Source organism: Gastrolobium bilobum, unplaced genomic scaffold (genome assembly GCF_033153095.1).
Source record: "Gastrolobium bilobum isolate Gb01-03AN ecotype WA unplaced genomic scaffold, APGP_CSIRO_Gbil_v1 utg3760, whole genome shotgun sequence".
Taxonomy (NCBI): Eukaryota; Viridiplantae; Streptophyta; class Magnoliopsida; order Fabales; family Fabaceae; genus Gastrolobium; species Gastrolobium bilobum.
The window spans coordinates 282,316-309,043 of NW_026898344.1; the positions used below are offsets into that span (position 1 = coordinate 282,316).

Consider the following 26,728-nt stretch of genomic DNA (forward strand, 5'->3'; position numbering starts at 1 on the left):
TTTTGTTATCCGTGAACCATAGCAATGGAACCAATCCCAACATGTCCATAGAAGCATGCTTATGCACATAATTATCTTCCACTACTTCCAGACACTTTTTGCAGCTTAAATTTCCATTTGAGATGTCAGTGATTGAATCAAAGGCTACTTTTGCAAAAATCTGTACTAACAACTCATTTGGAAGAGATTTTAGTGAATATCCCATCTTCTTTTTCTCTACCCCTTTTATTCTTGAATCAGCAATTTCATCAAGCTTCAAAACTTAAAAGCCCAGACATGATATGACAGAACACAACAGCTATTGTAATTTGAGGGTATTATTGATCATTATAAATAGCTTCTTTTGTTTTGATCAAGGAATAAAATCCCACTAATTTTAGTATATAAGTTTAATTGCATGGAACACTTCTTAATGTTAAAATTAATTCTCAAATGTTATGCCATTGGATATCAACTACTGGTTTCTCAAGAATTCCTTTTTTGGTCATATTTACTTTGTTTTTTACCATTGATAAGCTAAAAATTTTCCTTTTGAATGTGTTGTACTATTGTGCATTTGTGCTTCAGTATGACAAATTTGGTGAGCCTCTTTGAATTCCACAAAAATTTCAAAGCTGTACCAATTTTTAAGTTTCCACTCTCTCTGCAACGTTGCACGAATTCAGATTTTTTGTTATCTGTGAACCATGCCAATAGAACCAATCCCGGATTGTCCATAGGTGTATTCTTATGCACATAATTATCTTCCACTGCTTCCATAAATTTTTTGCGGATTAATTTGACATTTGAGATGTCAGTGATGGAATGAGAGGCTACTTTTGCGAAAATCTGTACTAACAACTCATTTGGAAGAGCTTTTAGTAAATATCCCTTCTCAAGGAGCAAAAATGTTCGAATCTCTGTTTTCTTTCTTCTTCATCTTCACAGAACATCATAAGCATGAAATAGACATATATGGCTTCATGATGTCCCTCCATCGTTGTCTTTTTCAAATTCTCAAGGTCTAAGTTTGGCATCCATGAACTGAAGTACTGAACCATCCCTTCACGGTAAGAAATTTCTAAGTTTCCACTATCTCTGCAACGTTGCACGAATGCATATTTTTTGTTATATATGAACCATGCCAATAACACAAATCCCAACATATCCATAGATGCATGCTTATGCACATATTTATCTTCCACTGCTTCCAGACATTTTTTGCAGCTTAATTTGACATTTGAGATGTCAGTGATGGAATCAAAGGCTACTTTTGCAAAAATTTGTACTAACAACTCATTTGAAAGAGATTTTAGTGAATATCTCTTCTTCATTTTCTCTACCCCTTTTATTCTTGAATTAACCATTTCATCAAGCTTCAAAACTTAAAGCCTCAGACATGATATGACATAACACAACAACTATTGTAATTTGTGTATTGATCATTATAAATAGCTTCTTTTGTTTTGATCAAGGGTTAAAATCCCACTAATTTTAGTATATAAGTTTAATTGCATGGAACCCTTATTAATGTTAAAATTAGTTCTCGAATATTTTCCCATTTGATATCAACTACTCGTTTCTTAAGAATTTCTATTTTTGTCATATTTACTTTGTTTTTTACCATAAAGCTAAAAAAATTCCTTTTTGAATGTGTTGTATTGTTGTTCATTTGTGCTTCAGGATGATAAACTTGGTGATCCTCTTTGTATTCCTACAAAAATTTCAAAGTTGTAAGCAATTTCTAAGTTTCCACTCTCTCTGCAACGTTGCATGAATTCAGATTTTTTGTTATCATTGAACCATGTCAATGGAACCAATCCCAGATTGTCCATAGATGCATGCTTATACACATAATTATCTTCTCGTGCTTCCAAAAAAAATATACGAATTAATTTAACATTTGAGATGTCAGTGATGGAATGAGTGGCTACTTTTGCGAAAATCTGTGCTAACAACTCATTTGGAAGAGCTTTTAGTAAATATCCCTTCTAAAGGAGCAAAAATGTTCGAATCCTTTATTTCTTTCTTCTTCATCTTCACAAAACATCAAATGCATGGAATAGACATATCTGGCTTCATGGTGACCCTCTATCACTTCTTTTCTCAAATTCTCAAGGCCTAAGTTTGGCATCCATGAACTGAAGTACTGAACCATCCCTTCACTTAAGAAATTTCTAAGTTTCCACTCTCTTTGCAACGTCGCACCATCAGTTGTGGCGAAGTTCAAGTTGGCACTTTTTTGCATTTTGCATAAACCTTGATCGTTCCATTCATCATTGGGATAATGTTGGATTCCTAAAAAAGAAAATCTGATCAAAATTTAAGGTTACGACCAAACTAAGTTAAAATTCAACTTATTGAATAAGAAAGGAATTGTTAAATAATCCGTATATTGAATAAGTATATGTTGCGCGAATTCGGCAAGTGCACCGGTCGTACAAGTAATAAAGTGGTAAAATAAGGTTGTCGAACCCACAAGGATTGATAACCAATCACTAATTTACCTATTCAATTAAAGTTGGATCGATCGTGAAAGGTTTTCTTGAAAATATTTTAATTTAATTAAAACAGATTTTTTTTTGTATACAATTAAAACAGAATTTTGAAAGTTACTTATTTTTAATTTTCAATATTTAAGAAATTAAATTCATAATTAATAATGCTACAAATTTGGTTTTAAGTTTTAATAAAAGACGTAGCTAGGACTCAACTTCTCCAATTTTTCCTCAACGAGTTTACCTATTCTTGTAATTAAGATTCAAGATCAAGTTATTAACAGTTCTTTCTATATTTGATTAGATCCCAATCTCTTGGTAATCTAATCCTTTACTTCACTCAAAATCCTAATCCCTCAGTACTTTTTAATAAAACAAGCATTAACGCAAGAACCTTACAATTGTAGAATTCATAAGTTTATCCCTAGATCATACAAATTCTAAGAATCAACAAAAAAAAATCAAAACACCAACATCCCTGTTCATGCAAGATTATAATTCCCATTCAAGATTGACCAGATCATAAACGAGACTAGGAATTTAACACAGATTAATTGCATAACTTTAAATCAAGAATATAAATCATGAGGAAAAAAAACAGCGTTTAAGAACCCATTGGTTCCGTCTTTCCCTAACTACTTAAAGAAAACTAGCCTAACATGTTCAAGAAAACAAGAACAATAGATGAAAAGAAACTATAAATATTCATAGGACTTAGCAAGAAAACTCCATTGTAATTTCTTGATTTTCTCTTCTTCCTTCTGCTCTGCAATCGTCTCCCCAAGCGCTCCTCTGCCTTGTCTTCCGAATGTTTGGAATGAGCCGATTAACATGCATTTTTATAGAAATAAAAATAGACTTTTTAATTTGGACCAAGCTCGCTAAGGATTAATTTTGATTAATTATTTATTTTTCTTGATCCTTATCTTTTGCAACTAATCTGAGTTGTCTTTTCCATTAAATTAGTGATTTGTTACATTGAACCTGAAACAATATGATAAGGGATTATAATCTTATCAAGTTGTTGGTGTTTTAATATCTTTTAGATTTATTAATAACACTAAATTAATAATCATATTAATCAATATTTAAAGTAATTTTAATATTAAAAACATAGTGTCTTTGACACTTATCAGTACAAGTGTGTACAATATATAGAAAATCTAATGAGTTTAACCCATACTTAACATAAATACTAATAAGAAAATATATATTTACAATATTATTTCCAATATTCTCCCTCAAGCGGTAGCGTATAAATCATAGGCATCAAGCTTTTAACATATATACTCTATTCGAGGATCCCTCAAATACTTTGTGAGTACATCTACTAATTGATTATTAGAGGGTGCAAAACTAGTTGTAACTTTGCCAGCAAGAACCTATTCTCAAACAAAATGACAATCTACCTCAATATGTTTGGTTCTTTCATGAAATATCGGGTTGGAAGAGATATGTAATGCTGCTTGGTTGTCACAAATGAGAGTTGCTGATCCAGAGTCTCCAAACTTGAGCTCTCTAAGAAGTTGCTTAAGCCAAATGAGCTAACACGTAGTAGTAGCTATGAAGTGATATTTTGCTTCAGCACTTGGTCTGGCTACTACATTATGCTTCTTACTTTTTCAAGAAACCAAGTTACCTCCAACAAATACGACATATCCAGTAGTAGATCTCCTATCATTAGGACAACCAGCTCTATCAGCATCAGAGTATCCAATAACTTTAATATTATCTTTATCTTTATATTTAAGACCTTTTCCTGGAGGTGCCTTGATATACTTGAGAATCTGAATAACAACATTTCAATGTTCTACTGACTTACCACACTAACTGCAAATGAAATGTCAGGCCAAGTAATTGTGAGGTGGTTCAGTTTTCCAACCAATCTTCTATACCTTTCAGGACATGAAAAGGGCTCCCCCTGATTTGGTATAAGCTTAACATTTTGATATATAGATGTCTCAACAGACTTAGAATTTAACAAGAAAGTCTCTTCAAGGATATCCAAAGCATATTTCCTTTGAGATATCATCACACCATCTTTAGATTGAGCCACTTCAATTCCCAAAAAATATCGAAGTTCCCAAGATTCATGGTCTGAAACTGATGACATAAATGTTGTTTCAACTGAGTATTCCCATTATTATCACTACATGTGATGATAATTGATAACATGTATTTTGTTACACTTATTTGTTACTCTTGTTAGTATTTTTAGGATTTATTTGAGTTAAATAATATTCTTTTGGGTCAAATCAAAATTTTAGATTTTAATTGGGTTTAATTGATTTTCGTCTAAATTTTCCAGATTTACACTACTTTCGTATTTTGGGCATCTCTCACTCTACAGATGTTCGATTGACTCCGTTCTTATTTCTTTTTTCAACTAACAGAAAGAGCTATAATCGTTATTTCAGCTACTAAAGCCAAATTCGGACGTGAAGATGGTCGAAACCTGAGCCTAAGATGACGTGTTTTTGCTGAAATTTATTTTAACGTTTGGACTTGTAAATTAGATTAGAACCCAATATGTTTAGGGCCCAACGCCATTTTTTAATGTTTTGTTTTATTTTATTAAGTTTTTATTTTATGTATGCACCGAAGTGGTGAACCTTAACCCGTTTTGAATGTGGGTTATTTAAGGGAAATTTTAGGAAACCTTTGGCAGTCAGATTTTGGAGTTGAACAATTATTTGAGTTTTCTTTGAAATTCTGCATTCTTTTCTTTTCATCTTCTTCTTCTTTTTTTATTTTATTTTCAATGATGTTTAACCTCGCGAAGCTAGGCTAAATACCTTTAATCAATCTAAGGTTAAAGGTTCGTTAGTTTATTTCAGAGGATCTGTGTTTAACTTTTTAAATCAGTTTCATTTTTTCCCAATTCAGTTTGAATATCATGCGATTGTAGGCATTCAAATTGAATAATGCGATTGCATTCTATAAGGGAAAATTGATCATTAGATTTAATGGTCAGATTAATTTATCTGATGAACATAAGTTGAACAGATCAAAACTATTGCGATCGCATAGTTGAGATATTGTATTCAACCAAACGCTAGGCGATAGTCTAGAGAGGGTTTCCAATTGAATTTGAGGATTCCGAATTCTATTGGGGTTAATCACAAATTGATAATTTTATCTTTTAATCGAATGATGAAATAATTTATTGAATCCTGATTCCTTAGGTTGATTGCTTTTTAATTCTAATTTTTAAATTCAAATTTTAAATCTGTTTTTATTTAAATTTCAAATCAACAAAATCCCTTTCTTTTTAATTTTTTTTTTACAAAGTGTTTCTGATTTCTAGCAGGTTCTTTGGGAGACGATCCGAGTTGCCCTATCACTACAAACCTAAGAACGGTAATTTGCGTGAGTTTGACAGCGCACGTCAAATTTGGCTTCGTTGCCAAGGAATCTGCGCGTCAATAGCGTTCTTTCTCTTTCCTTTTTCTTTCTCTAATTTTTCTATTTTCTTGTTCTTCTTTTTATTTTATTTTTTATTTTCATTTTTTTTTGTTTATGTTCTTTTTAAAAAAATATTTCTCTTTTTCTGCAATTTTCGTTTTGATTTTTCTGTTTCTTCTTCTTTTAATTTTCATTTTTCTGCTTCTATTTTAAAAAATAAAAAATTGTTTTTCTGCAGTTTTCATTTTGATTTATCTGTTTGTTGTTTTCTGCTTACGATTTTTTTCTGCATAATTTTTCTACATCTTTTTAGTTTTTCTGCATCTTTTCCGCATCAATTATGCACTTGCTTGTTTTCTGCATTGTTTTCTACATCTGCATTCTGTGTGCGTTTGCATCTGTGCTTCCAACACTGTGTCGTCTTGTTTTCCTATTTATGATTTTGTATTCTTTTGCATTTCTGCATTTGTGTTCTGCATTTCTGTTTCTGCATCGAATCCTGCATATGGTAATGCATCTTGTCTCAATTATTGAATTCTCTGCACTACGGTGTGCGGTTTTGGGCGATCGGTCAGACTTCTGTGTAAGTGACTGGTTTCAGGAGTTCTATTTCCAAAGGAATTCGACACTCTGAGCATAAGACACCCCCTTCAGGGCGTGGGATCACCCTTATTTTTGCCAAATTCTGTCGTTTATTAACTCATTTTACTGTTAAGTAGTATTTTATTTGTCACTAAGCTTTTGTGATATCCAAAAAATTTTATCTTAGTACTCCCCTAGAAAAAATAAAGAAGAAAGACTTTATTTATGATAAAAATTATCTATATATTGAGGCAAAAACGAGTTCCTAAAGAATGTCTGACTAAATATTAGCATACATTTAGGTTTGAGATTGAAAAAACTAAAGGAAGTGTGAAATGAAATGAAATAATATTATAAAATTCATAAAATATAATTTATTAGTAAATGTTAATTATTTTTTATTTTTTAAACAGGTTGACTTGCCAACCCACCATAAAATGATGCGGGTTAATATTTGTAACCCACATTCAAGAGGCAGGCCATCCTGCCACAACCTGTTTTTGGCGGGTTGGGAGCATGTCGGGATAGGTCATGTAACACCCCGTATATATCCGGTAATGTTATCATTATATCGTATTAAGTTACGCTTAATTAAAAATGCGGAATATTCTTTTTCTTTTCAATTATGACGTCATTATCAGTTACCAACTTGATTACTTAATCAATTTCACAAAATATCGCTTGAATGTAAATTGCAATAAGACATCTACTGAAATACCTCAATATAACATATAAAGTAAGTATCTAAGTCACGACATTACATCACGTAATCCGGACAATATCCTGATACATTAATACAACTCTAATAACAGCAAGACATAACAAGTCTACGTGGTATGGACAATCCCCATGCTCACCAAATCAACAACGTCTAAACAAGATAATCCAAAATCATAACATGAAGCTAAAAGCATAAAAACAGCAAGCATATCCAGCATCCAACATGTCAGCATATAATATCATCAATATCTAACTCAGCTTCGGCCTCCTGCCGCCTGAGGTCTCAACATTACCTGACCCTGAAATAAGCATTCTCCAAACGTGGGGTGAGATCTCTAAACCAGAAATCTCAGTAAGACAAGGGGTCCTCAAAGATCTTCCACCCCAAGCTCACTTACATGTGCAATATAAGTTCTAAAAGCATTTATATCAATATCAGTTCCAAAACTATGCAGTGCAACAGATATTCGTGCCATGTGTGTTGATACTATTCTACTGGCCAGAGAAATGCAGGAATATGTCTATTACCCACACGTAGTACAAGGAACACCGCTTGCACCTCACTCACAGCCTCACCATCTTGTATGTACCACATACTCAGGCTTACCGTATAGGTGGAACACCACATGCATATCATAAAGGCACTAGCATATAATAGCTCAACAGCATTTCCAAAACATCAAAAGCATGTAACACATCATGCATATAACCATATCCCCATGGGACATGGTGGAACCACAACATGGATAAACCGAGGACACGAAAGCTTACCTTGCAAGCTCACTATCCAATGCCAAGAGTCCTCACCGCTCAAGTCCAACACACAGCAGATCACAATCTGATTTAGGACCAGCAAGTGTATCAACATACGTAACTCAAAAGCATTAACATAAAGACTACGTTCTCCTTTAACGATTTACGTCTTAAGGCTTCCAAAAAAGCCACAAGCCCTTAATCAGATGATTCTGACTTAGTTCATTAATTACAGAAGTTCAATTTCATCAATCTAGGGTCCCAAAACCCCCAATGGCCTACTGTCCTCACAGCACAGCTACTGTTCTACGAAATCCCAGAATATCCGGATATTCCTGGGGGACATATCCGGATATGCAATATCCGGATATCTCACTAACCATATCCGGATATACAATATCCGGATATCTAGATTCAAATATCCAGATATCCAATATCCGGATATCCAAATCCCATATCCAGATATCAAATATCCGGATATTTCACGGACAGATATCCGGATATTTGAAATATCCAGATATTTCACGACAGAATGCAAAAACTGCATTTCGTGAAGATATCCTTCCAAGGTTCCATTTTTAACACTTAAACACGTTAAAGCATGCATTTTTAGGCACATTAAGGTTCATACAACTGATGGTTACTTGCTTAACTCATTAAACATGCCAAGACATCAACTTTAACCCATTAAACTCATGATCAAAGGTTGTAAGGCTTACCAAAGCTTGAAGCAGCCCAACAATGGTGCTCTTGGAGCTCACAAGACCACTCCAAGGTTCTAACCAGGACAAGATACGAAAATGGAGCAACAATGTGGGATCTTTCCTTCACAGGGTAGCTTCTTGGAGCATCAAGCACCAAGAAAATGAACCCCTTCACCCCAACTCAGAACACAGCCCTCAAGCACCACCAACACAGTGGCCACCACTAAGAAACAAACCCTCACACTCAACCTCAAGGGTCACTTTTACTCAAGTAAGGCATTTTGATGAAGAAAAGTGGAAGAAAAGGCTTCAAGCTCACACAAGGAGGCACCAAGGCTATGGAACAGTGCTCAACAACCTGACCAGTCAACACTCACGCTCAAAAGTCTGTTTTCTAGGGTTGAGTGCCCTTAAAGAGAGTATTTATAGCCACTTAGCAATAAAACACGCAGTATTAGCTTTAATTGCTACGCTTAGCATTTTAATCCCAAACTTTGGATTCTTAACCTACTCAATTTTACAAGAATTTTCATATTTTTATTACATTTTTCTGAGCACCTTTCTGATACGCGCTTTTCATAGCCAGTATCAGTTTCTGGTACTAGTTCTCATTATTTGGACTTGAAACTCGTTTTACAAGTCCTATATAATATTCTAGTAATTATCGTGCACTTATTATAATTTTTCGGGATACTTTTTTAGTACGCATTTATACCGACTAGCAGAACCGGTATCTGCACTTTTCTTTCGAAAAACGACTTTCAGCATTCTTAATCACTTACCATAATTATTAGAGCCTCTAAATAATTATTAGGGTCAATTATGGAATCATTTCTTATTTTCTCATAATTAATTAATTAATTTTCTTAATTAACGGTACGGGTTCTTACAGGTCGGCCCACTTTGCAACCTTTATTCAACTTTCCTTGCCTCGCCAACCAGCTAAGATATTAGAAAATAATATTTTTTTTCAAAAGTTATACTCCTCGTAGATGTAAAAAGTATTAAATAAAGATAAAAAGTGTAAAAAATGTCATTCATTATTTTTCAAAAAAATTAAAATTAACCCGACAGAACGAGTTAAACATGTTTTGATCCATCCTTAAGTGGGGCAGTCAAAGAGGTTAACGAGTTGATACAACCCAAATTGCCATTAGTGGTGGGTTAAATGAGCTAACGAGACTAGTTGAGGCCACTTTGCCTGTAATGCCCGGCCGCTTTAAGAATCAATGACTATCCCCACATACTAACACGAGACTTTTCAGTGTACTTTTTCCTCACTCGCACACTTCCTGGGAAAAATTCCTAGGAGGTCACCCATCCCAGAATTGCTCCAAGTTAAGCACGTTTTACTATGGAGTTCTTCCATTCCGGGCTACCGAAAAGAAGATGCATCTTGTTAGCATAGGTAGTATCAATTAATTCTTATAAGCTCTCCCAAACTGTGCAGTCGCACACCTGCACAATCTTTGGAATCCCTCTCTTTCGGGTGTCGATTCGATTCATTCATGCATGTAACCCCCCGCTGGAAGCTTGTCAGGAGCCTCTCCTTGTCCGTGCCTCTTTGCACCGGCGATCACTCCCCGCCCTCATCAGCGCTCGGGATGTTACATGCCCACTAGCTTCCGCCTGATTCATCCTCGAACCACACCGTACTAGAAGAGAGGCCTTACTTTGATACCACTTGTAACGCCCGGTCGCTTTAAGAATCAATGACTACCCCCACATACTAACACGAGACTTTTCAGTGTGTTTTTTCTCACTCGCACACTTCTTGGGAAAACTTTCCAGGAGGTCACCCATCCCATAATTGCTCCAAGTCAAGCACGCTTAACTGTGGAGTTCTTCCATTCCGGGCTATTGAAAAGAAGATGCATCTTGTTGGCATAGGTAGTACCAATTAATTCTTATAAGCTCTCCCAAACTGTGCAGTCTCACACCTGCACAATCTTTGGAATCCCTCTCTTTCGGGTGTCGATTCAATTCATTCATGCATGTAACCCCCCGCTGGAAGCCTGTCAGGAGCCGTTCCTTGTCCGTGCCTCTTTGCACCGGCGATCACTCCCCGCCCTCGTCAGCGCTCGGGATGTTACATTGCCACCCTATGATGCACGGACACGGGACACGGGACACGACACGATACGCCGACACGTTAATTCTAAAAGATGTCATATTTGGACACGTTGGGACACATTTTGATATTAAATAAAAATTTTCATATATATAATATAATTTAATTTAATACATATAAGAATCCATAATAAGTCATATAACCAATCAAATATTTAAATTTCATAACACAAATATAAATATAAATAATTTTTTGTACTTTGTTAATTTTTCATGTCAAATTTCATAACAGAAAAAAATTAATTCATAAATTATTTCTTTTATATTTAATTAACAAAATAAAATTAAAATTAAAAAAAAAACATGTCCGAGCGTGTCCTAACATTGACTGCGTGTCTTAAAAAGTTGTCTGCGTGTCCGAAAAATTCATGGCGCGTTTGATTTTTATATTTCTATATCTCCAAAAACAAGTTGAATTTTTATATTTCTATATCTCATCTCTGATGTGAGTGGTAATTTTGAAAAGCAATAAATTCCAAACTTTGTTATACAAAACCTTCCCCGCCTTCAAATTTTGACCCTCTCCCTCCGCGTTGAACTCACGCATGCCTTCAGCTAAAAATTCCACTCTCTCTCTCTCTCTCTCTCTCTCTCTCTCTCTCTACATTTGAATTGAATCCTCTCTCTCTCTAGATTCACAATGAGGAAAGGAACGAAGAGGAAAACGAGGCACCACGAAGAAGAACCCAAACAAAACAAGAAGCGATCCACTAAACCAGCTAAGCCTTCCAAACCCGACGAGTACTTCGAGGATAAGCGCAACTTGGTACACAACCTACTTTCCAATTTGAATATCTTTCTCGTTTTGATAGTTGTTCATGTAAAACGCTTCGTATTACTACTACCCGTGTTATCAAATCACCCAAATATGCTAAAGTTCATTGCTTTTACTGATAAATATTTGTAGGAAGACTTATGGATAGAAACATTCCCTGTTGGAACAGAGGTTTGTTTATTTCGTAGATTTTCTTCTTCTTTTATAAGTAAGTTGATTGCTTGCTGTCTCGTGTTTTTCTTACTAACTCTCATTACAATGCCAGTGGGATCAATTGGATTCTGTCTATCAATACAACTGGAATTTCTCGAACCTGGAAGTGAGTATTGTGACCAAAGACAAGTTTCCTCTTAGATTTTCATTGTTGATGAATGTTGAAGTGCTGGCTTTTATTAATTGCTTAATTTGGTCATTAAATTGTGTTCAGAATGCATTTGAAGAGGGTGGTGTGCTGCATGGGAAAAAAGTTTATCTCTTTGGTTGCACTGAGCGTAAGTAGCTCGCAAGCTTCAGTGTTTCATTTTTATTTCGCAAGGATTCAGCTTGAACTTGATAGCTCATTTGTCTTATCTCTTATACTTCGTGACATCTTTCAGCTCAACTGGTTTCGTTTAAAGATGAAAGCAAAGTTGCCTGCGTACCTGTTGTTGTAGCTGTAAGTTGTCAAACCGCGATTTGTCTACATTTTACATGTGTTGGCTAAATTGATTATTGCTTATGAGCTGTTTTGGATGAAAATTGGATCATTTGATTGTGCAAATAACGATAGTCATTTGTGCTTTCTTGATGTGGTTTGTGTGTCACTCCTTGTGGGGCATCGTTCTTGCACATATTGAAATACTTATGCTTAGCCTTTTGGGTGCCAAGGTTGTAATTGTATCAATTTTGATGATTGTGAACTCTATTCTTCATTGTTATATAAATATAAGAAATGTTTCAACTTCCTTTTGTGAACAGGTTGTATCACCTTTACCACCATCTGATAAAATTGGGATTAACTCAATCCAGAAAGAGGCTGAAGAGATAATTCCCATGAAACAAATGAAAATGGGCTGGGTTCCATATATCCCCTTGGAGGACAGGTATTCTTCCCAATTTGTATATACTTGGTGGTTTCTTCAAAAAATTGCTTCATCGTCATCTTTGAACTTCTTCTTTATATAATTATTTTTGTCTTGAACAGAGAAAGCCAAGTTGATAGAGTGAAGTCTCAAATATTTATATTGCGTTGCACCCAAAGAAGGTATTGCTTTCTCTTTGCACTTCCTCTCACAGTCTGTATTGATTACTGTCAAATAATGGAATCTGTGTATTTCTTCCTTTTTTTTTTTTGTAAATAGTGTATTTCTTCCTTTGTATAGAATATAATTATATATACTAATTTTGGGCTTCAATCAAGCCACAAATCACTCTAAAAAAATAAAATCATAGAATTGATGTCTCCTATCAATCAATTCTATTTACAATTAATTCCTATAATTGCTAACACAATCAAAATCAAATTAATTATTGATTGTGTACAACTCAACACTCCCCCTCAAGTTGGAGCATAAATATCTATCATGCCCAACTTGCCAATAGCAGCTTGAAACACCTTCCCAGACACAGCTTTAGTCAATATATCAGCAAGTTGATCTTCAGATTTTACAAAAGGAAAGTGTATAATTTTTTGATTTAATTTCTCCTTGATGAAATGTCTGTCTACTTCCACATGTTTAGTCCGATCATGCTGAACTGGGTTGTGTGCAATTTCAATGGAAGCTTTGTTATCACAGTGCAGGTTAATAGGATGGTCATAACAAACTCCTAAATCTTTTAGGACACTTTTGATCCACAATAATTCACACACACCATGAGTCATACCTCAAAATTCAGCTTCTGCACTTGACCTTGCTACAACTTTTTGTTTTTTACTTTTTCAAGTCACCAAGTTGCCTTCCACAAAGGTGAAATAACCAGAAGTGGATTTCCTGGTGGTTTGATCGCCAGCTCAATCAGAATCTGTATATCCCTCAATGCATGAAGTGTTATTTTTTGAGAACAACAAACCTCGTCCTGGGGCACCCTTTAGGTACCTAAGAATTCGATATACATCATTCATATGGTCCACACTAGGAGCATGCATGAAGCGGCTCACAACACTTATGGCATAAGCTATATCTGGCCTAGTGTGCGATAAATAAATTAGTCTACCAACTAACCTTTGATACCTGCCAATATCGGTTGGGACTTGATTGGGGAAGATACCAAGTGTATGGTTCATCTCTATAGGTGTTTCCACTGGATTGCATGCAAGCAATCCTGTATCAGCAAGAAGATCCAGTACATATTTTCTTTTAGAGAGAAAGATTCCCTGTTTAGTTCGAGCAATCTCGATGCCTAAGAAGTATTTGAGTTGTCCCAAATCTTTCATATCAAATTCAGTTGCTAGATACTTCTGTAATAACTTCATTTCGCATGGATCATCACCAGTCAAAACCATGTCATCAACATACACAATCAATGCTGTTACCTTTCCATCTTTGTTCTTTATGAAGAGAGTATGATCTGCATTACTTTGGTTATACCCAAAGTTCTTCACGGCTTGAGAAAATCTTCCAAACCAGGCTCGAGGTGATTGCTTGTGCCCATATAAAGCTTTCTTCAATTTGCAAACTTCATTCTTTCCCATGGAGCTCTTTTTGACACCTGGTGGTATCTCCATATAGACCTCCTCTTCAAGATCTCCATTTAGAAAGGCATTTTTAACATCAAATTTTTTTAGGGGCCAATCTCTGTTTGCAGAATAGACAGAAGGATTCGAATAGTATTGAGTTTTGCAATCGGGGCAAAAGTGTCTTGATAATCTACTTCGTACTTCTGTGTGTATCCTTTTCCTACCAGTCTAGCTTTGTACCTATCAATGCTTCCATCTGCTTTTAGTTTAACTGTGAACACCCATTTGCACCCTATGGTTTTCTTTCCATTTGGCAAGGGAACTAGCTCCCATGTTGAGTTCTTTTGTAATGCTTCCATTTCCTCATTCATTGCTTTCTTCCACCTTGGATCATGTAAGGCCTCCTGCAAATTGTTAGGAACAGATACACTGGACAATTGATTAACCGTCAGAGGATACGATTCAGATAGCTATGAGTGGATACATAACTACTAATTGGATATTTAACATTTGCTTTTGGGTTTGGTTCATATTGATTTTTTGGCACACCTTTGTTAGGTCTCAAGGAACACCTAATATTAATATGTGGAGGATCTAAGATATTTTCAGTAGGAATATGTGTTTCAGGTAAATCAAATGGAGTTGAGAAAGAAGGTACCTTAGTATTTTCCTCGGGTGAGGTATCAGTGACATCCCTAGATGATTCTTCTGTTATGGGTGTTAAAGTTGGAAGTTCAGTAGATGGAGTATGCACCATATCAGCAGGGGCATAATCAAGGGTAGTGATAACAGGTGGAAGTCCATCAAGGGCAGAAGCATTTTCAGTTATTGGGGAAGAGTTGCTCTTGGTTGGATTCCATCCATCAAAGAGGACTTCTTCTCCACTATAGCTCTCCCCCTGAGGAGAAGTCTCGGAGGCTCCCCCTGAGTAATAAGGCTCAGATTCTCGAAAAGATGCTTCCAGAGTAATATGCATTTTGTGAAGGATGGGATCATAACACCGGTATCCTTTTTGAAGATCTGAGTAACCCACAAATACACACTTCTTAGCACAAGGATCTAACTTGGTGCGCAGAGGTTTGGGGATATGAACATACACAGTGCAACCAAAGACCCTAGGCTCAAAGTTTGGAATATGAGGGATAGAAAAAAAAGACTGCAACTTTTGTTGAGGAGTTTGAAAAGCCAAGACCCGAGAGGGAGTACGATTAATCAAGTATGCAGCTGATTTCACAACCTCTCCCCAATAAGTTCGAGACATATTCATGCCAAATAGGGATGTCCGAACTACTTCCATAAGTTGTTGGTTCTTCCTCTCAGCCAAGTCATTCTGTTGTGGAGTGTAAGTGCAGGAAGTTTGATGCCTTATGCCATGTGACTAAGAAAATCAGTAAAATTCCTATCAAGATACTCCATCCCATTAACAACTTGTAAAACACGAATTTGGCACTGATATTGGATGCTAACCATGCTGAGGAAGTGTTTAAAGGCCATAAAAACATCTCCTTTCTTGTTTAATAAGCTTACCCAAGTCATCCTGGTACATTCATCAATAAAAGTAACATAATAACATGCCTTAGAGAAAGAAGGGACCTTGGCAGGGCCCATACATCCGAATGAATAACTTCAAAAGGAATAGAACTTTTATTACTACTTGGGAAATAAGGAATACGATGGCTTTTAGCCAATTCACAAGTACTACAATGGAAATCATAGGAATTCAAAGTTGAAAACAAATGTGGTTGCAATTTCTTAAGGTAACTAAAGGAAAGATGTCCTAAACGCCTATGCCAAAGCCATATGGTTGCTCGGGCCTTATCTTCACTGCTGGTGTGACATGCCTTGCCCAACTTATTCATTCCACTATTGGTGATCTCGAAGTAATAAAGCTTGTCTCGTTTAACACCATAACCAAGAATCATCCGAGTGGGAATGTCCTGAAAAACACAAAATGTAGGCCAAAAAGTGACAGTGCAGTTAAGTGCAGTGGTAAGTTGACCAACAGACAACAAATTGTAATCAAGAGATGGAACAATCAGAACTGAATCAAGTTTAATGTGGTCAGATAAGATAATAGACCCTTCACCAGTAATAAAGATGTGCTACCATTAGCAGTATGTATGATGGATTGAGAAGAAGGGGATAAGGAGTGCAGGTTACTCGAATCTGAAATCATATGATATGAAGCACCGGTATCAATTATCCAAGTATTGTTCCTAGAATTTGCAGAAAGGGCAAGAGATTTACCAATAATACCTGATTGGGCAACATTAGCAATGGGAGAAGGTGCGTCTTTGGCAGGGGAAGCAAGCATCTCCAAAGCACCGACACGAAGTTTTTTTTAAAATTTGCGTGTCGGACACGTGTCCGACACGGACACGCTCGGACACGCGTCCGACATTTGGGGACACGCGGTCAACTCTTCGGCACGTTCTTCCGGCACACAGTCAACTTTTTCCGACACGCGGTCAACGCTCGGACACGCTCAGAAACTTTTTTTTTTTTAAATCTTAATTTTATTTTGTTAACTAAATATAAAAGAATAATTTATAAATTAATTTTTTTCTGTTATAAAATTTGACATGAAAAATTAACAAAGTACGAAAAATTATTTATATTTATATTTATGTTATGAAATTTAAATATTTGATTGGTTATATGACTTATTATGAACTCTTATATGTATAAAATATAAATTATATTATGTATATTAAAATTTTTATTTAATATCAAAACGTGTCCCCACGTGTCGAAATATGACATTTTTTAGAATTAACGTGTCAGCGTGTCGTGTCGTGTCCAGTGTCCGTGTCCATGTCCGTGCATCATAGGCAAGCATAGCCTTAACAGGAAACTTTTTTCGGGGACGTTTGGTAAAGTCCCACCATTCAGGGTAGCCAATCACTTCATAACATCGTTGCTTAGAATGGTTAGATTCGCCGCAGTGAGAGCAAAGGAAGGTGTTGGATTTTCCAGAAGAGGAGTCCCTGCGAGGCTTGCCAGGTGCAAAGGTTGGTCCTTGGCGTGGTGGTTGAGTGAGAAGGGCTGAATGTTCAGGAACAAAGTTGGTGGTACTCATGGTTTGTTTCTGTTGAAACTCCCGACGAACATATGCATAGGCACTTTCAAGGTCCAATTTGGGGTCTTTATGCAGGATCTCTCCACGTACTTGATCAAATTCTGAGTCGAGGCCACTAAGAAAGTTGTGCACGCGAAGGTGAGACATGACAGACTGCATTTGAAGGACACCATTAACAGTGTCAACCTAAGAAGAGGAACGATGATCGATTTCCTGAAAAATAGACACAAGTTCGTTAAAATAAACGGACAGAGGACGTCCTTGTTGCTTGGTGGAGAACGATCTTTGGTTCACTTCAAATAGGCGAGTCTCGTCGCAGCCATCATAAAAGGTTTTGGATAAGGCATCCCAGATTTCTTTGGCCGTTTCGAGTCGGATGAAACGATGTATAAGGGTGGGGGTCATAGAGTCAATGAGCCAGCTTTTGACTCGTTTGTTTTCAATAATCCACACATCATATGCAGGATCATCAGCTTACGGTTTCTTCGCAGCACTGGTGAGATAACCAGCTTTGTTACGAGCGCCAATACGCATATCCATAAGTTGAGACCATAAAGGATAATTCGATTCATCCAGAATGACAGATACAAGGAGGGATGAATTGTCTTGTTGGATGATTATATTCTGGGGTGAGAAATTTGTGGAAGGGGTAGGGTTTGCAGGTCCAATGTTTTCCATATTGTCGAAGAAAAATTAGGAATTTGGGATTTTACAGAAGATGAGATATGACCACTATGTGAGAAATAGATTTACAAAGTCTTTTCCTTGGAAAAAAATTTGATACCATGTCAAACAATGGAATTTGTGTATTTCTTCCTTTGTACAGAGATAATTATATATACTAATTTTGGGCTTCAATCAAGCCACAAATCACTCTAAAAAAATAAAATTAAAATCATAGAATTGATGTCTCTTATCAATCAATTCTATTTACAATTAATTCCTATAATTGCTAACACAATCAAAATCAAATTAATTATTGATTGTATACAGCTCAACAATTACCTGTTTCAAACTCTTAGGTTTCAAGATGAGTATTCATTACTATAAAAAAAATGTTTGATTCGTTACAAGTTCTGATTTAACAGATTTGCTCCGAAAAATTTTATCTTTTGGAGAACATTCTCACTTAGAACTTGATATGTTTTTTTTGAGTGCCAGAGTCAACCCCTCCCCCTCCCTCCTCTATTGTGTCAATGGTTGTATTAGGAGGAACATTTTTCTTCATGTCGTAAGGTTCCGGGCTTAAAAAGTCTTCTTGTCCTTCCACTTTTGCCTCCTATCTACTTTTATAGTCACTATTGCTTTTCATTTTCAAGGTAAATTTTATGAGCTATAAACTGATCCTATTGTGTTTTGATTGGTTGTGCATCAGTTGCATCATTCTCTTTTCCTACATGTCATCGTAGTTTTTCAAATTTCTGCGTGATTCTCTAATTTTCAAATTTATTTTATTCTTGTTTTGATAAATAATAATACTTTTTCAAGAGGTTGATAGGAGAGGTGGGTTAGAACTACTTTGGTGCCAGCATGGTTCTCTGCTGTCTACAATGTTATAACTTCCAGCACATGCTTTCTTTTTTAACAGGCTGATCTAGAGCAGAGCCCAATCTCAAAGTCAAGCTCTTAAGAACTTTAGAGGGGAGAACCTTACTTTAAATGGGAGTTAAGTGCCTCACAACCATCTGATATTGAACTCACACTTGTGTGGCAATCCTACTAGGTTGGAAGGAGTGATCCATCCTGATGTAAGACTATCCAAGAGTATTTCTCTTGGCAGGTTACTCCCTTGATAAACCTAGAGTACTTAATCCTCTATAACGGAGTGCTCTTGTGACTCAAATACTAGATAATCTCTAAATAAAGGAAATATTAATTTATATAATAATCAAAGGCATCTCAATATTTAAATTAGTGGTCTATTTATAAACTCAACATAGCCAAACACCTTAATAAGTTATTCCTATTCTAATCTGGAATAATCCTCAACATATTGCAATGAATAATCCCAAATAAAAAAATTCTAATTGTGAAATTAAAACCATAAATTAAATAGCAAAATTAATAGCCCAATCTACATCACATCCTTTCTGGAGGGTTGTAAAACCAGGCTCTAGTACCATCTGATGTAGAGGAGAGGAGAACCCACTCCTTAAAGACAAGCTGTTAAGTGGGATGAGCTTCTACTTATAATAGGAGTTTTGTTTCTTAAACAGCTTACATGTGAATCACGCTCTCTGTTGCTGATGCAACTGTACTTGTATTAGATAACATTTTGTAAATTTCGTCCTTGATTCCAATTGCTGTGGTTTTCAGCACATAGATACAGAAATAGATTGAATCTTTCTAGCTTTGTGACATGTGAACTACAGGCATACCTGCATTGTTTAGTTCTCTTGATCTCTTGAGAGTGAATAAATCACTCCCCACTGGCGAGGGTAGGGTGATGGCAATTTTTGTATGATACTTTATCCTTGTATATTTGCAAAGAAGTTGTTTTCTGGATTCGAACCATCCTTGAGAGTAAATGTTATGAAATATATAAATTGATATGTGATTCTAATTCTATTGACAATTAAATAAAATGTTAATTGGGAAAACTGAAAGTATAGGGCTTTGATATTTTCTGCCATCTTAAAAGTGTTTGGAAGCTGATTAACTATATCCAGCTTGATGAGTTGACCCTTTACTATAGTAGCTATTGATAGTTTCTTGTTAAGATTTTATATCCATCCACTATTATCCCTTGATGTAGCATGTTTATGAATGGCTTTTATCTTACTTGTGATATGAATCTTTGTGATACAGGGCTGGGTTAAAACATCTGAAATTGGATCTTGTAAAGAAATATGAGTACTGCTTGCCTTGTGAGTTTCTGGCTTTAGAGTATAATTGATCACATGAATATGTATAGTAGTTGTATACTTGTAGGCAATAGCGGAAAGAAGATAAATGTTATCTTTTTACCATTGTTATAAGAGGATTTGTTTATTGTATTCTTCAACCATTATTCTTTTCACAGATTTCTACCAGCCATTTAAGGAAGATGAACTGGAACAGAGCACTGAGGTTCAAATAATATTTCCAGCAGAGCCAACACCGGTAATGATGATTGAGAAAAATTTTACAAAGTGAATTGACAGTCTTTGGATTGCTTGGGATCCTTTTTTATATGACATGTTTGCATATTGAATCTTCTAAGCAACTTTCTATTGTCAAGATAAGCCAGTTTACTGCCATATTCGGTTTTCTACATGCTTACTTATGTTTTGTTTTTTGCAGGTCTTCTGTGAATTTGATTGGGAATTAGATGAACTGGAGGTAACGAATTAACTTTCTAAAGTTTGTAGTTTAGAATATATTTGATTAAACCTGCTAGAGGTTGTAGTTTTTAAAGTAGAAAGTATGGTTATTATTTTTTTTTAATAAAAGAAACTTACAATCATACAATACAATAGCCAGTTATCATCGTGCTTGACATTATTCTGCAGGAACTTTATTGTTTCTTGGGATTGTCATTTTCAATTACCGTTGTCTTCTTACAATAAGTAGCATGTTACTATGTTATTGAGTTCTTAAAAATCTTGACATATCTGTGTAAGAGATGGGACTTGTAAGACACAGACGTGAGGAGAGAAGTTTTTTGTTTATCAGTGCTTTGTCTCTGTTTGATTGTTTCTCCACGTTGAAACTCCTCATAAAGAGAGGATAACAACGAAGGATATCTAGAAAAGAATGTAATAATAGACAAAGACTTCATGCCCTAAATTATTCTATATTCTGCAGGAGTTCACTGATAAGCTCATAGAGGAGGAGTTATCAGAAGATCAAAAAGATGCCTTTAAGGTACTACTAAGTAGTGGAAATCAATAGTTGATTCATGCTTTCCAACTATTTCAAGCAGGCATCAGACTGATCCTTTAACTGTTTTAGGAATTTGTCAAGGGAAAAGTACGTGAAGCAAAGAAAGCTAATAGAGAGGTATTTTTGCTTTTGGTTTGGCACATCATGTTAGAAATATAATATAAAATATAAAACCATTTATTTGCACTTATGTAACAGCTTAAACTTTTGGGAGAATTGGTTGCCTGATATGGTATTAGAGCCTTTATGATCAAGTGATCTGGAGTTTGATCCTTGTTGCTCCTATTCTTTTAATGAATATTGTAAAATTTCTTAGCACAGGTAGATGAATCTATGCATTGATCACTCTTTTAGCTTAATGGAATCTTGTGTGAGGGAGCGTGTTAGAAATATAATATAAAATATAAAACCATTCATTTGCCTTCATCTAACATCTTAATTGTTGCATGATCATGTGTTGCTGCTTCCTGCATTTTACCTATTTTGTCTCTTATAGGCAAGGGAAGCTCGAAGAAAAGCCGTTGAAGAAATGAGTGAGGAAGCTAAAGCTGCATTTGAGAGCATGAGATTTTATAAGTTCTACCCCGTGCAAAGTCCAGATGCACCTGATGTATCAAATTTTAAGGTAGGTGTTTGGGCATTCTAAAATGAAATTTTTTGGAGATTGTGTTCCAAACATCCTATTTTCACATTAAAGCATCAATTTGTGCCCTTGAATTAGTAATTTTCTCATCGGAAATTTAAGACTTACGATGAATGTTGAGGAAGAGCACAGGCAATTTAGTTTCATGCACTTGCATATGTCTAAAAAAAATATACATCTAATAATGATAGGGGAGATGCCAAAGAACAAATGATGGAAAGGCTATACTCGGTTTAATAAACGCAACTAGCTAGTCCACATCAGAAGTGAGAAATCTTAGAAATGTTAGCCAGTCTACTTCCGTGATGTGTTCTGTCAATTTAAACAGACTCTTATGCTTCATTGTATAAGGATTACCCCATATCATCTAAGTTAATATTATCTGAGTTTTCTCTATAGTCAATTATCTTGAGAAACAGGCATGTGAGATTCTTTGTTTTCTTTATTATATATATATATTTTTTTGGAGAAACTGGTTTACACTGAATGTGATGCTGCTTACTATCATTGGAGGGAAAAGAAGTTATCATAGCAACATTTATGAAAACAACCATTTTGTTTACGGAAGTTTATATCCCTTTTAAGCTGGTTTAGCACGAAGTTGGCCTGTTTTTTTGGCATTTAGGTGTGAGCAAATGCTACTGAAGTTAAAATATTTTTCTGTCATGAACTTCTAGTTGATTACTTGATTACATTCAGAATGTATTTTTCTTGCATATTTAATGTGTATAATATCATTCTTTGTGTTGGCAGTCTCCATTCATAAACAGATATTACGGAAAGGCTCATGAGGTTCTGTGATTGGATCCAAGACGATAATAACTTCAAATTTTGCCTGCCACTTGGAGATTTCTTTACCTATGAGTATGAATTCAGGAGGCAATCCCCTGGTGCCTCATTAAATTTTATTTACCGATGTAATTGTCTGAAGGAACATACAATGTTAAATGTAGCTCAGAAATCGCAGAGAAGCGAAGATGTTAAGATAGGAGGAATATATATGTTTCTGATTTCCAATTTGTAGAGAATTGCTAAGATTCAAGAGCACTTCAATTGGAGTGGCTCTCGCTTGTCTCGGTTTCTCTCTTGAGATTCTTTTTTACATTAAAATTTTGTTGTATGGCATAGTTTTCAGTAGAAGCTAAAAGAATTTTGAGATTCTTTTAATGTAGCTAGGCTTTGAATATGCTGTTCTTCTATCATCGAAGCATGAAATATATTTGCTAAGTGAATTGGATTCCGTAAATGAGATCTTCGAGACTCGAGAGTTAATTCTGTTGAGTTTGTGTTATGCCATAAGATTTTCGTTTTTTGTTTAAGAATATAAGATTTAAAAAGTGTTCTAGACCAGACTTGGGCTTAGGCCGAAGGTCATGGAGCCCAATTCAAAAGGCCAACTACCTTAGCCCTTCTAAGGGGTGAGTGCGCAAATCTCCTTTATAATGGGAGAAATGGTTCCATGAAAACCCTATCCTACATTGGTGTTACGGGTTTCTTTATTTAGTTGGTCTTTTTTGTAGCATTTTAAGTGTTGTTAGTTTCAACAAAGCACCGACACACAATTTTAGAGTCACGAGGAATATTACAACGATATAGAGGTGAATCAATAGTTATAATTTTGTAACTATTTATTTTAATATATTTTTTTCTCTTTTATCATCATTGATCTACCTTTGTATGGTTATGATTCACCCATATGATCATGTCATATATTTTTTTTTAACATGAGAGGATCCAAATCCATAACCAAATAGGTGGGGTAGTGTAAATAGATTACTTTTTAACCATATTTGTTAAATGATGAATCCAGTGCTCGGTAATCTCATGGCACTGTAAAAATTATCTAAAATATGAGCATATTTCAATGATACAGGAGTACCTACTCCCTTAACAAAATCAGAATAAAATGGGGTGTGTGGAAATAATCATAAAGGTGGTGGTAGGGAAAATGTTACTCGTTACCATATTTGATAAATGATATGCCCAATGGTCGTTAGTTACTCTTGTAGCATTGTAAATATTTTCTAAGATAGGAACACATTTTCAATGCTATGAGAGTACCTACTCCATTTTCAAAAATATAAAAAATGGGATATAGGAGATAATAACCATAAATGTGGGGGTAGTATAAGTATGCTATTTTTTTGCCATATTTGATAAACAATGTCTCCTATGCTCGGTACTCTCGTAACATTGTAAATATTTTCTAAAATAGGAGCACATTTTCAGTGCTACATGAGAACATTATGTCTTACAAGAAATATATAAAAAGAGATATAGGTGAAAATAACTATAAAGATGTGGGTAGTGTAAATATGTTATTTTTGACCATATGGAAGATGATTTACCCCGTGTTTGGTACTCTCATAGCACAGTAAATATTTTCTGAGATATGAGCACATTTTCAGTGCTTTGGAAGTACATAATCCATTACCAAAAATAGAAAAAATTAGGATACAAGTGAAAATAATCATAAAGGAGAGAGTAGTGTAAATATGTTACTTTTGCCATATTTAGCAAGTGACATATTGAGTGTTTGATACTCTCGTAGCACTCTAAATATTTTCTAAGATAGAAAGACATTTTCATTGTTGTGGTAATACCTCTTTCCTTACCAAAAACAGAAAATCTTGCCATATGGCTGAAAAAAACCATAAAGGTAGGGGTATTTAAATAAGTTACTTTTTGCCATACTTGGTAAATGATATATCTAATGCTCGGTTAATATTGTATATATTTTTAAAGATAAGAGAATTTTTTAGTGCTATGGGAGTGCCTAATCCTTTACTAAAATAGAAAAAATGGGATATGCATGGAAATAACCATAAAGGTGGAGGTAGTTATAATAATTTTTTTATATTTGATAAATGATTCACCGAGTGCTTTGTACTCCTATAGTAATGTAAATAAATTTTTTAGGATATGAGTATATTTTCAATGTTACTGGAGTACCTGCTCCATTTTCAAAATAGAAAATAATGGGATATGAGTGAAAATAATCATAAAGGAGGGATAGTGTAAGTAAGTTACCTTTTCCATTTTTGGTAAATGATCTATTCAATGCTCAGTACTCACGTAGCACTGCAATTATTTTCTAAGATAAGAGCACATTTTCAATGCTATGAGAATATTTACTTGCTTATCTCGAACAAGAAAAAGGGATATGAATGGAACTAACCATAAAGGTGGAGGTACTGTAATTTTTGTCATATTTGGTATATGATATACCTAATGCTTGGTAATGCTGTAGCATTATGGGTGTTTGCGGTCTAGATTTGATCGGTTTCGAAGCAAAAATCATATAATCCAATTTCTTCGGTTTAATCATTTAATCATCCATTCAGTTTAGAATTTTTTTTTAAAAAATCCGATCCAATCCAATCCATTTTTATTCGGTTTGGATTGGATTGGTTTTCGATATTTTGAAAAGGTTAAAATTTCAGCCATAAAATCACTACCTATATCAAAATAAAGTCATTCAAAGTTACAAACCATTAAAAAATCCAAATCTTCAAACTAAAACAAGTCTTAAAACTCTTGAAGACTCAAAATAGATTAATAAATAATAAAAAACTAAAACAAGATAGTTTGTATCAATAACATCCAAGATTCTATGTCTACAAAATAACAACATTCCAAGTCACCATCTTTCAAAAATAATAAATACATAATACATTGGATCAATTTAGATTGGATCTATTTTCCCCAACCAAATATGTGATTTTTTTTCGATTTTCAATTTTTCAATTTTCGGTTATCGATTTTTTGGTTCGGTCATCGCAGTTTAAATCAGTTTGAATTGGTTGATAGATACCCTTATGTAACACTGTCAATATTTTCTAAGATAAAAGCACATTTTAAGTGCTACGAGAGCACCTACTCCTTTACCAAAAATTGACAAAATGGGATGAGTGAAAATCAACATAAAAATGTGGGTAATGTAAATAAGTTACTTTTTATTATATTTGGTAAATGTGTGTACCTAATGATTGGTACTTGATATGCCTCCAGCATATATATGATTTTAAGCCAAAAAGAGAAAAAATCTTGATCAATCTTGAATAAAAAGGGCTAGAATTGTTATTAAATTGATAAATCTTAATCAGATATCTTGTCATTGATTTTCTACTAATTTTGTAGGAAAACAGACCAGAAAGAAGTCCAAATTGGAAGCACAAGTCTGAAGCCCTGCGCTATTAGTGCGGGTGTGGCGCTAGTAGCGCCATAGGAACTTTTTCATCCAGAACTCTCACGCTAGTAGCGCTACAGCCATTCAAAACTCTCACGCTATCAGCAAGGTAACCACGGTAGTAGCGTGAACCTCCAGTATGCTGAACAGAACTCCCACGCTATTAGCGCCGAACTGGCGCTAGTAGCGCGGGAGGTACGGAAAAATCTTTATTCTATCTCAGATTGAATCAAAGGAAGATTGGACCAAGATACACAATGAGGATTCGATCAAGATTTCTAAGCAAGGCACAAACTCTATAAATAGAGACTCAGACCTCAGAGACAAAGAATCTTGGGCTGAAGAGAATTCTTGGAGGCTCACGCTGGAGATCAGGATTCCGACGGAGTTGAAGAACGAAGACCATTGATCCTTCATCTTCTTCTTCTTCTTTATTGTTTTCATGAATTCTTTTTATTATTTTAATTTGTTAAAGCCAAATATGTCTGGCTAGTTTTCTTTTTGTAGTTGGGATCACAGACCCGATGTGAATCCTTTATATTTTCTTTATTTTTTTATAATTTAATTAGTTAGTTTGTTTTATTCTGCCTGTGTTAATTTTTCCATATCATGTTTAGAACTGATTACTCTAAATTATAGGGCTTTGAGGGTTAGAACTCACAATAGACATATTGGGGTTTTAGTCTGGACAAGGGTAGAATAACAATTTGTGCATGACCTAGACATAGGCTTACATAGATTGCAGACTTAT

At 35.0% G+C, this 26,728-nt stretch overlaps 1 protein-coding gene across 1 annotated transcript; it reads left to right on the plus strand.

Annotated features, from left to right (window-relative positions):
* The first annotated feature begins 5,818 nt into the window (after window positions 1-5,818).
* Window positions 5,819-22,925, plus strand: LOC133315079 (protein HEAT INTOLERANT 4-like). The gene is made up of 15 exons (XM_061516632.1): window positions 5,819-5,837; window positions 11,405-11,537; window positions 11,679-11,717; window positions 11,812-11,865; window positions 11,974-12,037; window positions 12,143-12,201; window positions 12,504-12,628; window positions 12,730-12,789; window positions 20,090-20,148; window positions 20,304-20,383; window positions 20,564-20,602; window positions 21,068-21,127; window positions 21,215-21,262; window positions 21,642-21,770; window positions 22,542-22,925. The coding sequence occupies exons 2-15, from the start codon at window positions 11,412-11,414 to the stop codon at window positions 22,587-22,589; spliced, it is 990 nt and encodes a 329-aa protein (XP_061372616.1). The 5' UTR covers window positions 5,819-5,837; window positions 11,405-11,411; the 3' UTR covers window positions 22,590-22,925.
* The last annotated feature ends 3,803 nt before the right edge of the window (window positions 22,926-26,728 follow it).

Excerpts from the sequence above, each read along its gene's own strand:
- LOC133315079 (XM_061516632.1), top strand. The coding sequence starts at position 11,412 with ATGAGGAAAGGAACGAAGAGGAAAACGAGGCACCACGAAGAAGAACCC. Across the intron at positions 12,038-12,142 it reads TCTCTTTGGTTGCACTGAGC|CTCAACTGGTTTCGTTTAAA; the intron begins GTAAGTAGCTCG and ends GACATCTTTCAG. Across the intron at positions 21,128-21,214 it reads ATCAAAAAGATGCCTTTAAG|GAATTTGTCAAGGGAAAAGT; the intron begins GTACTACTAAGT and ends TAACTGTTTTAG.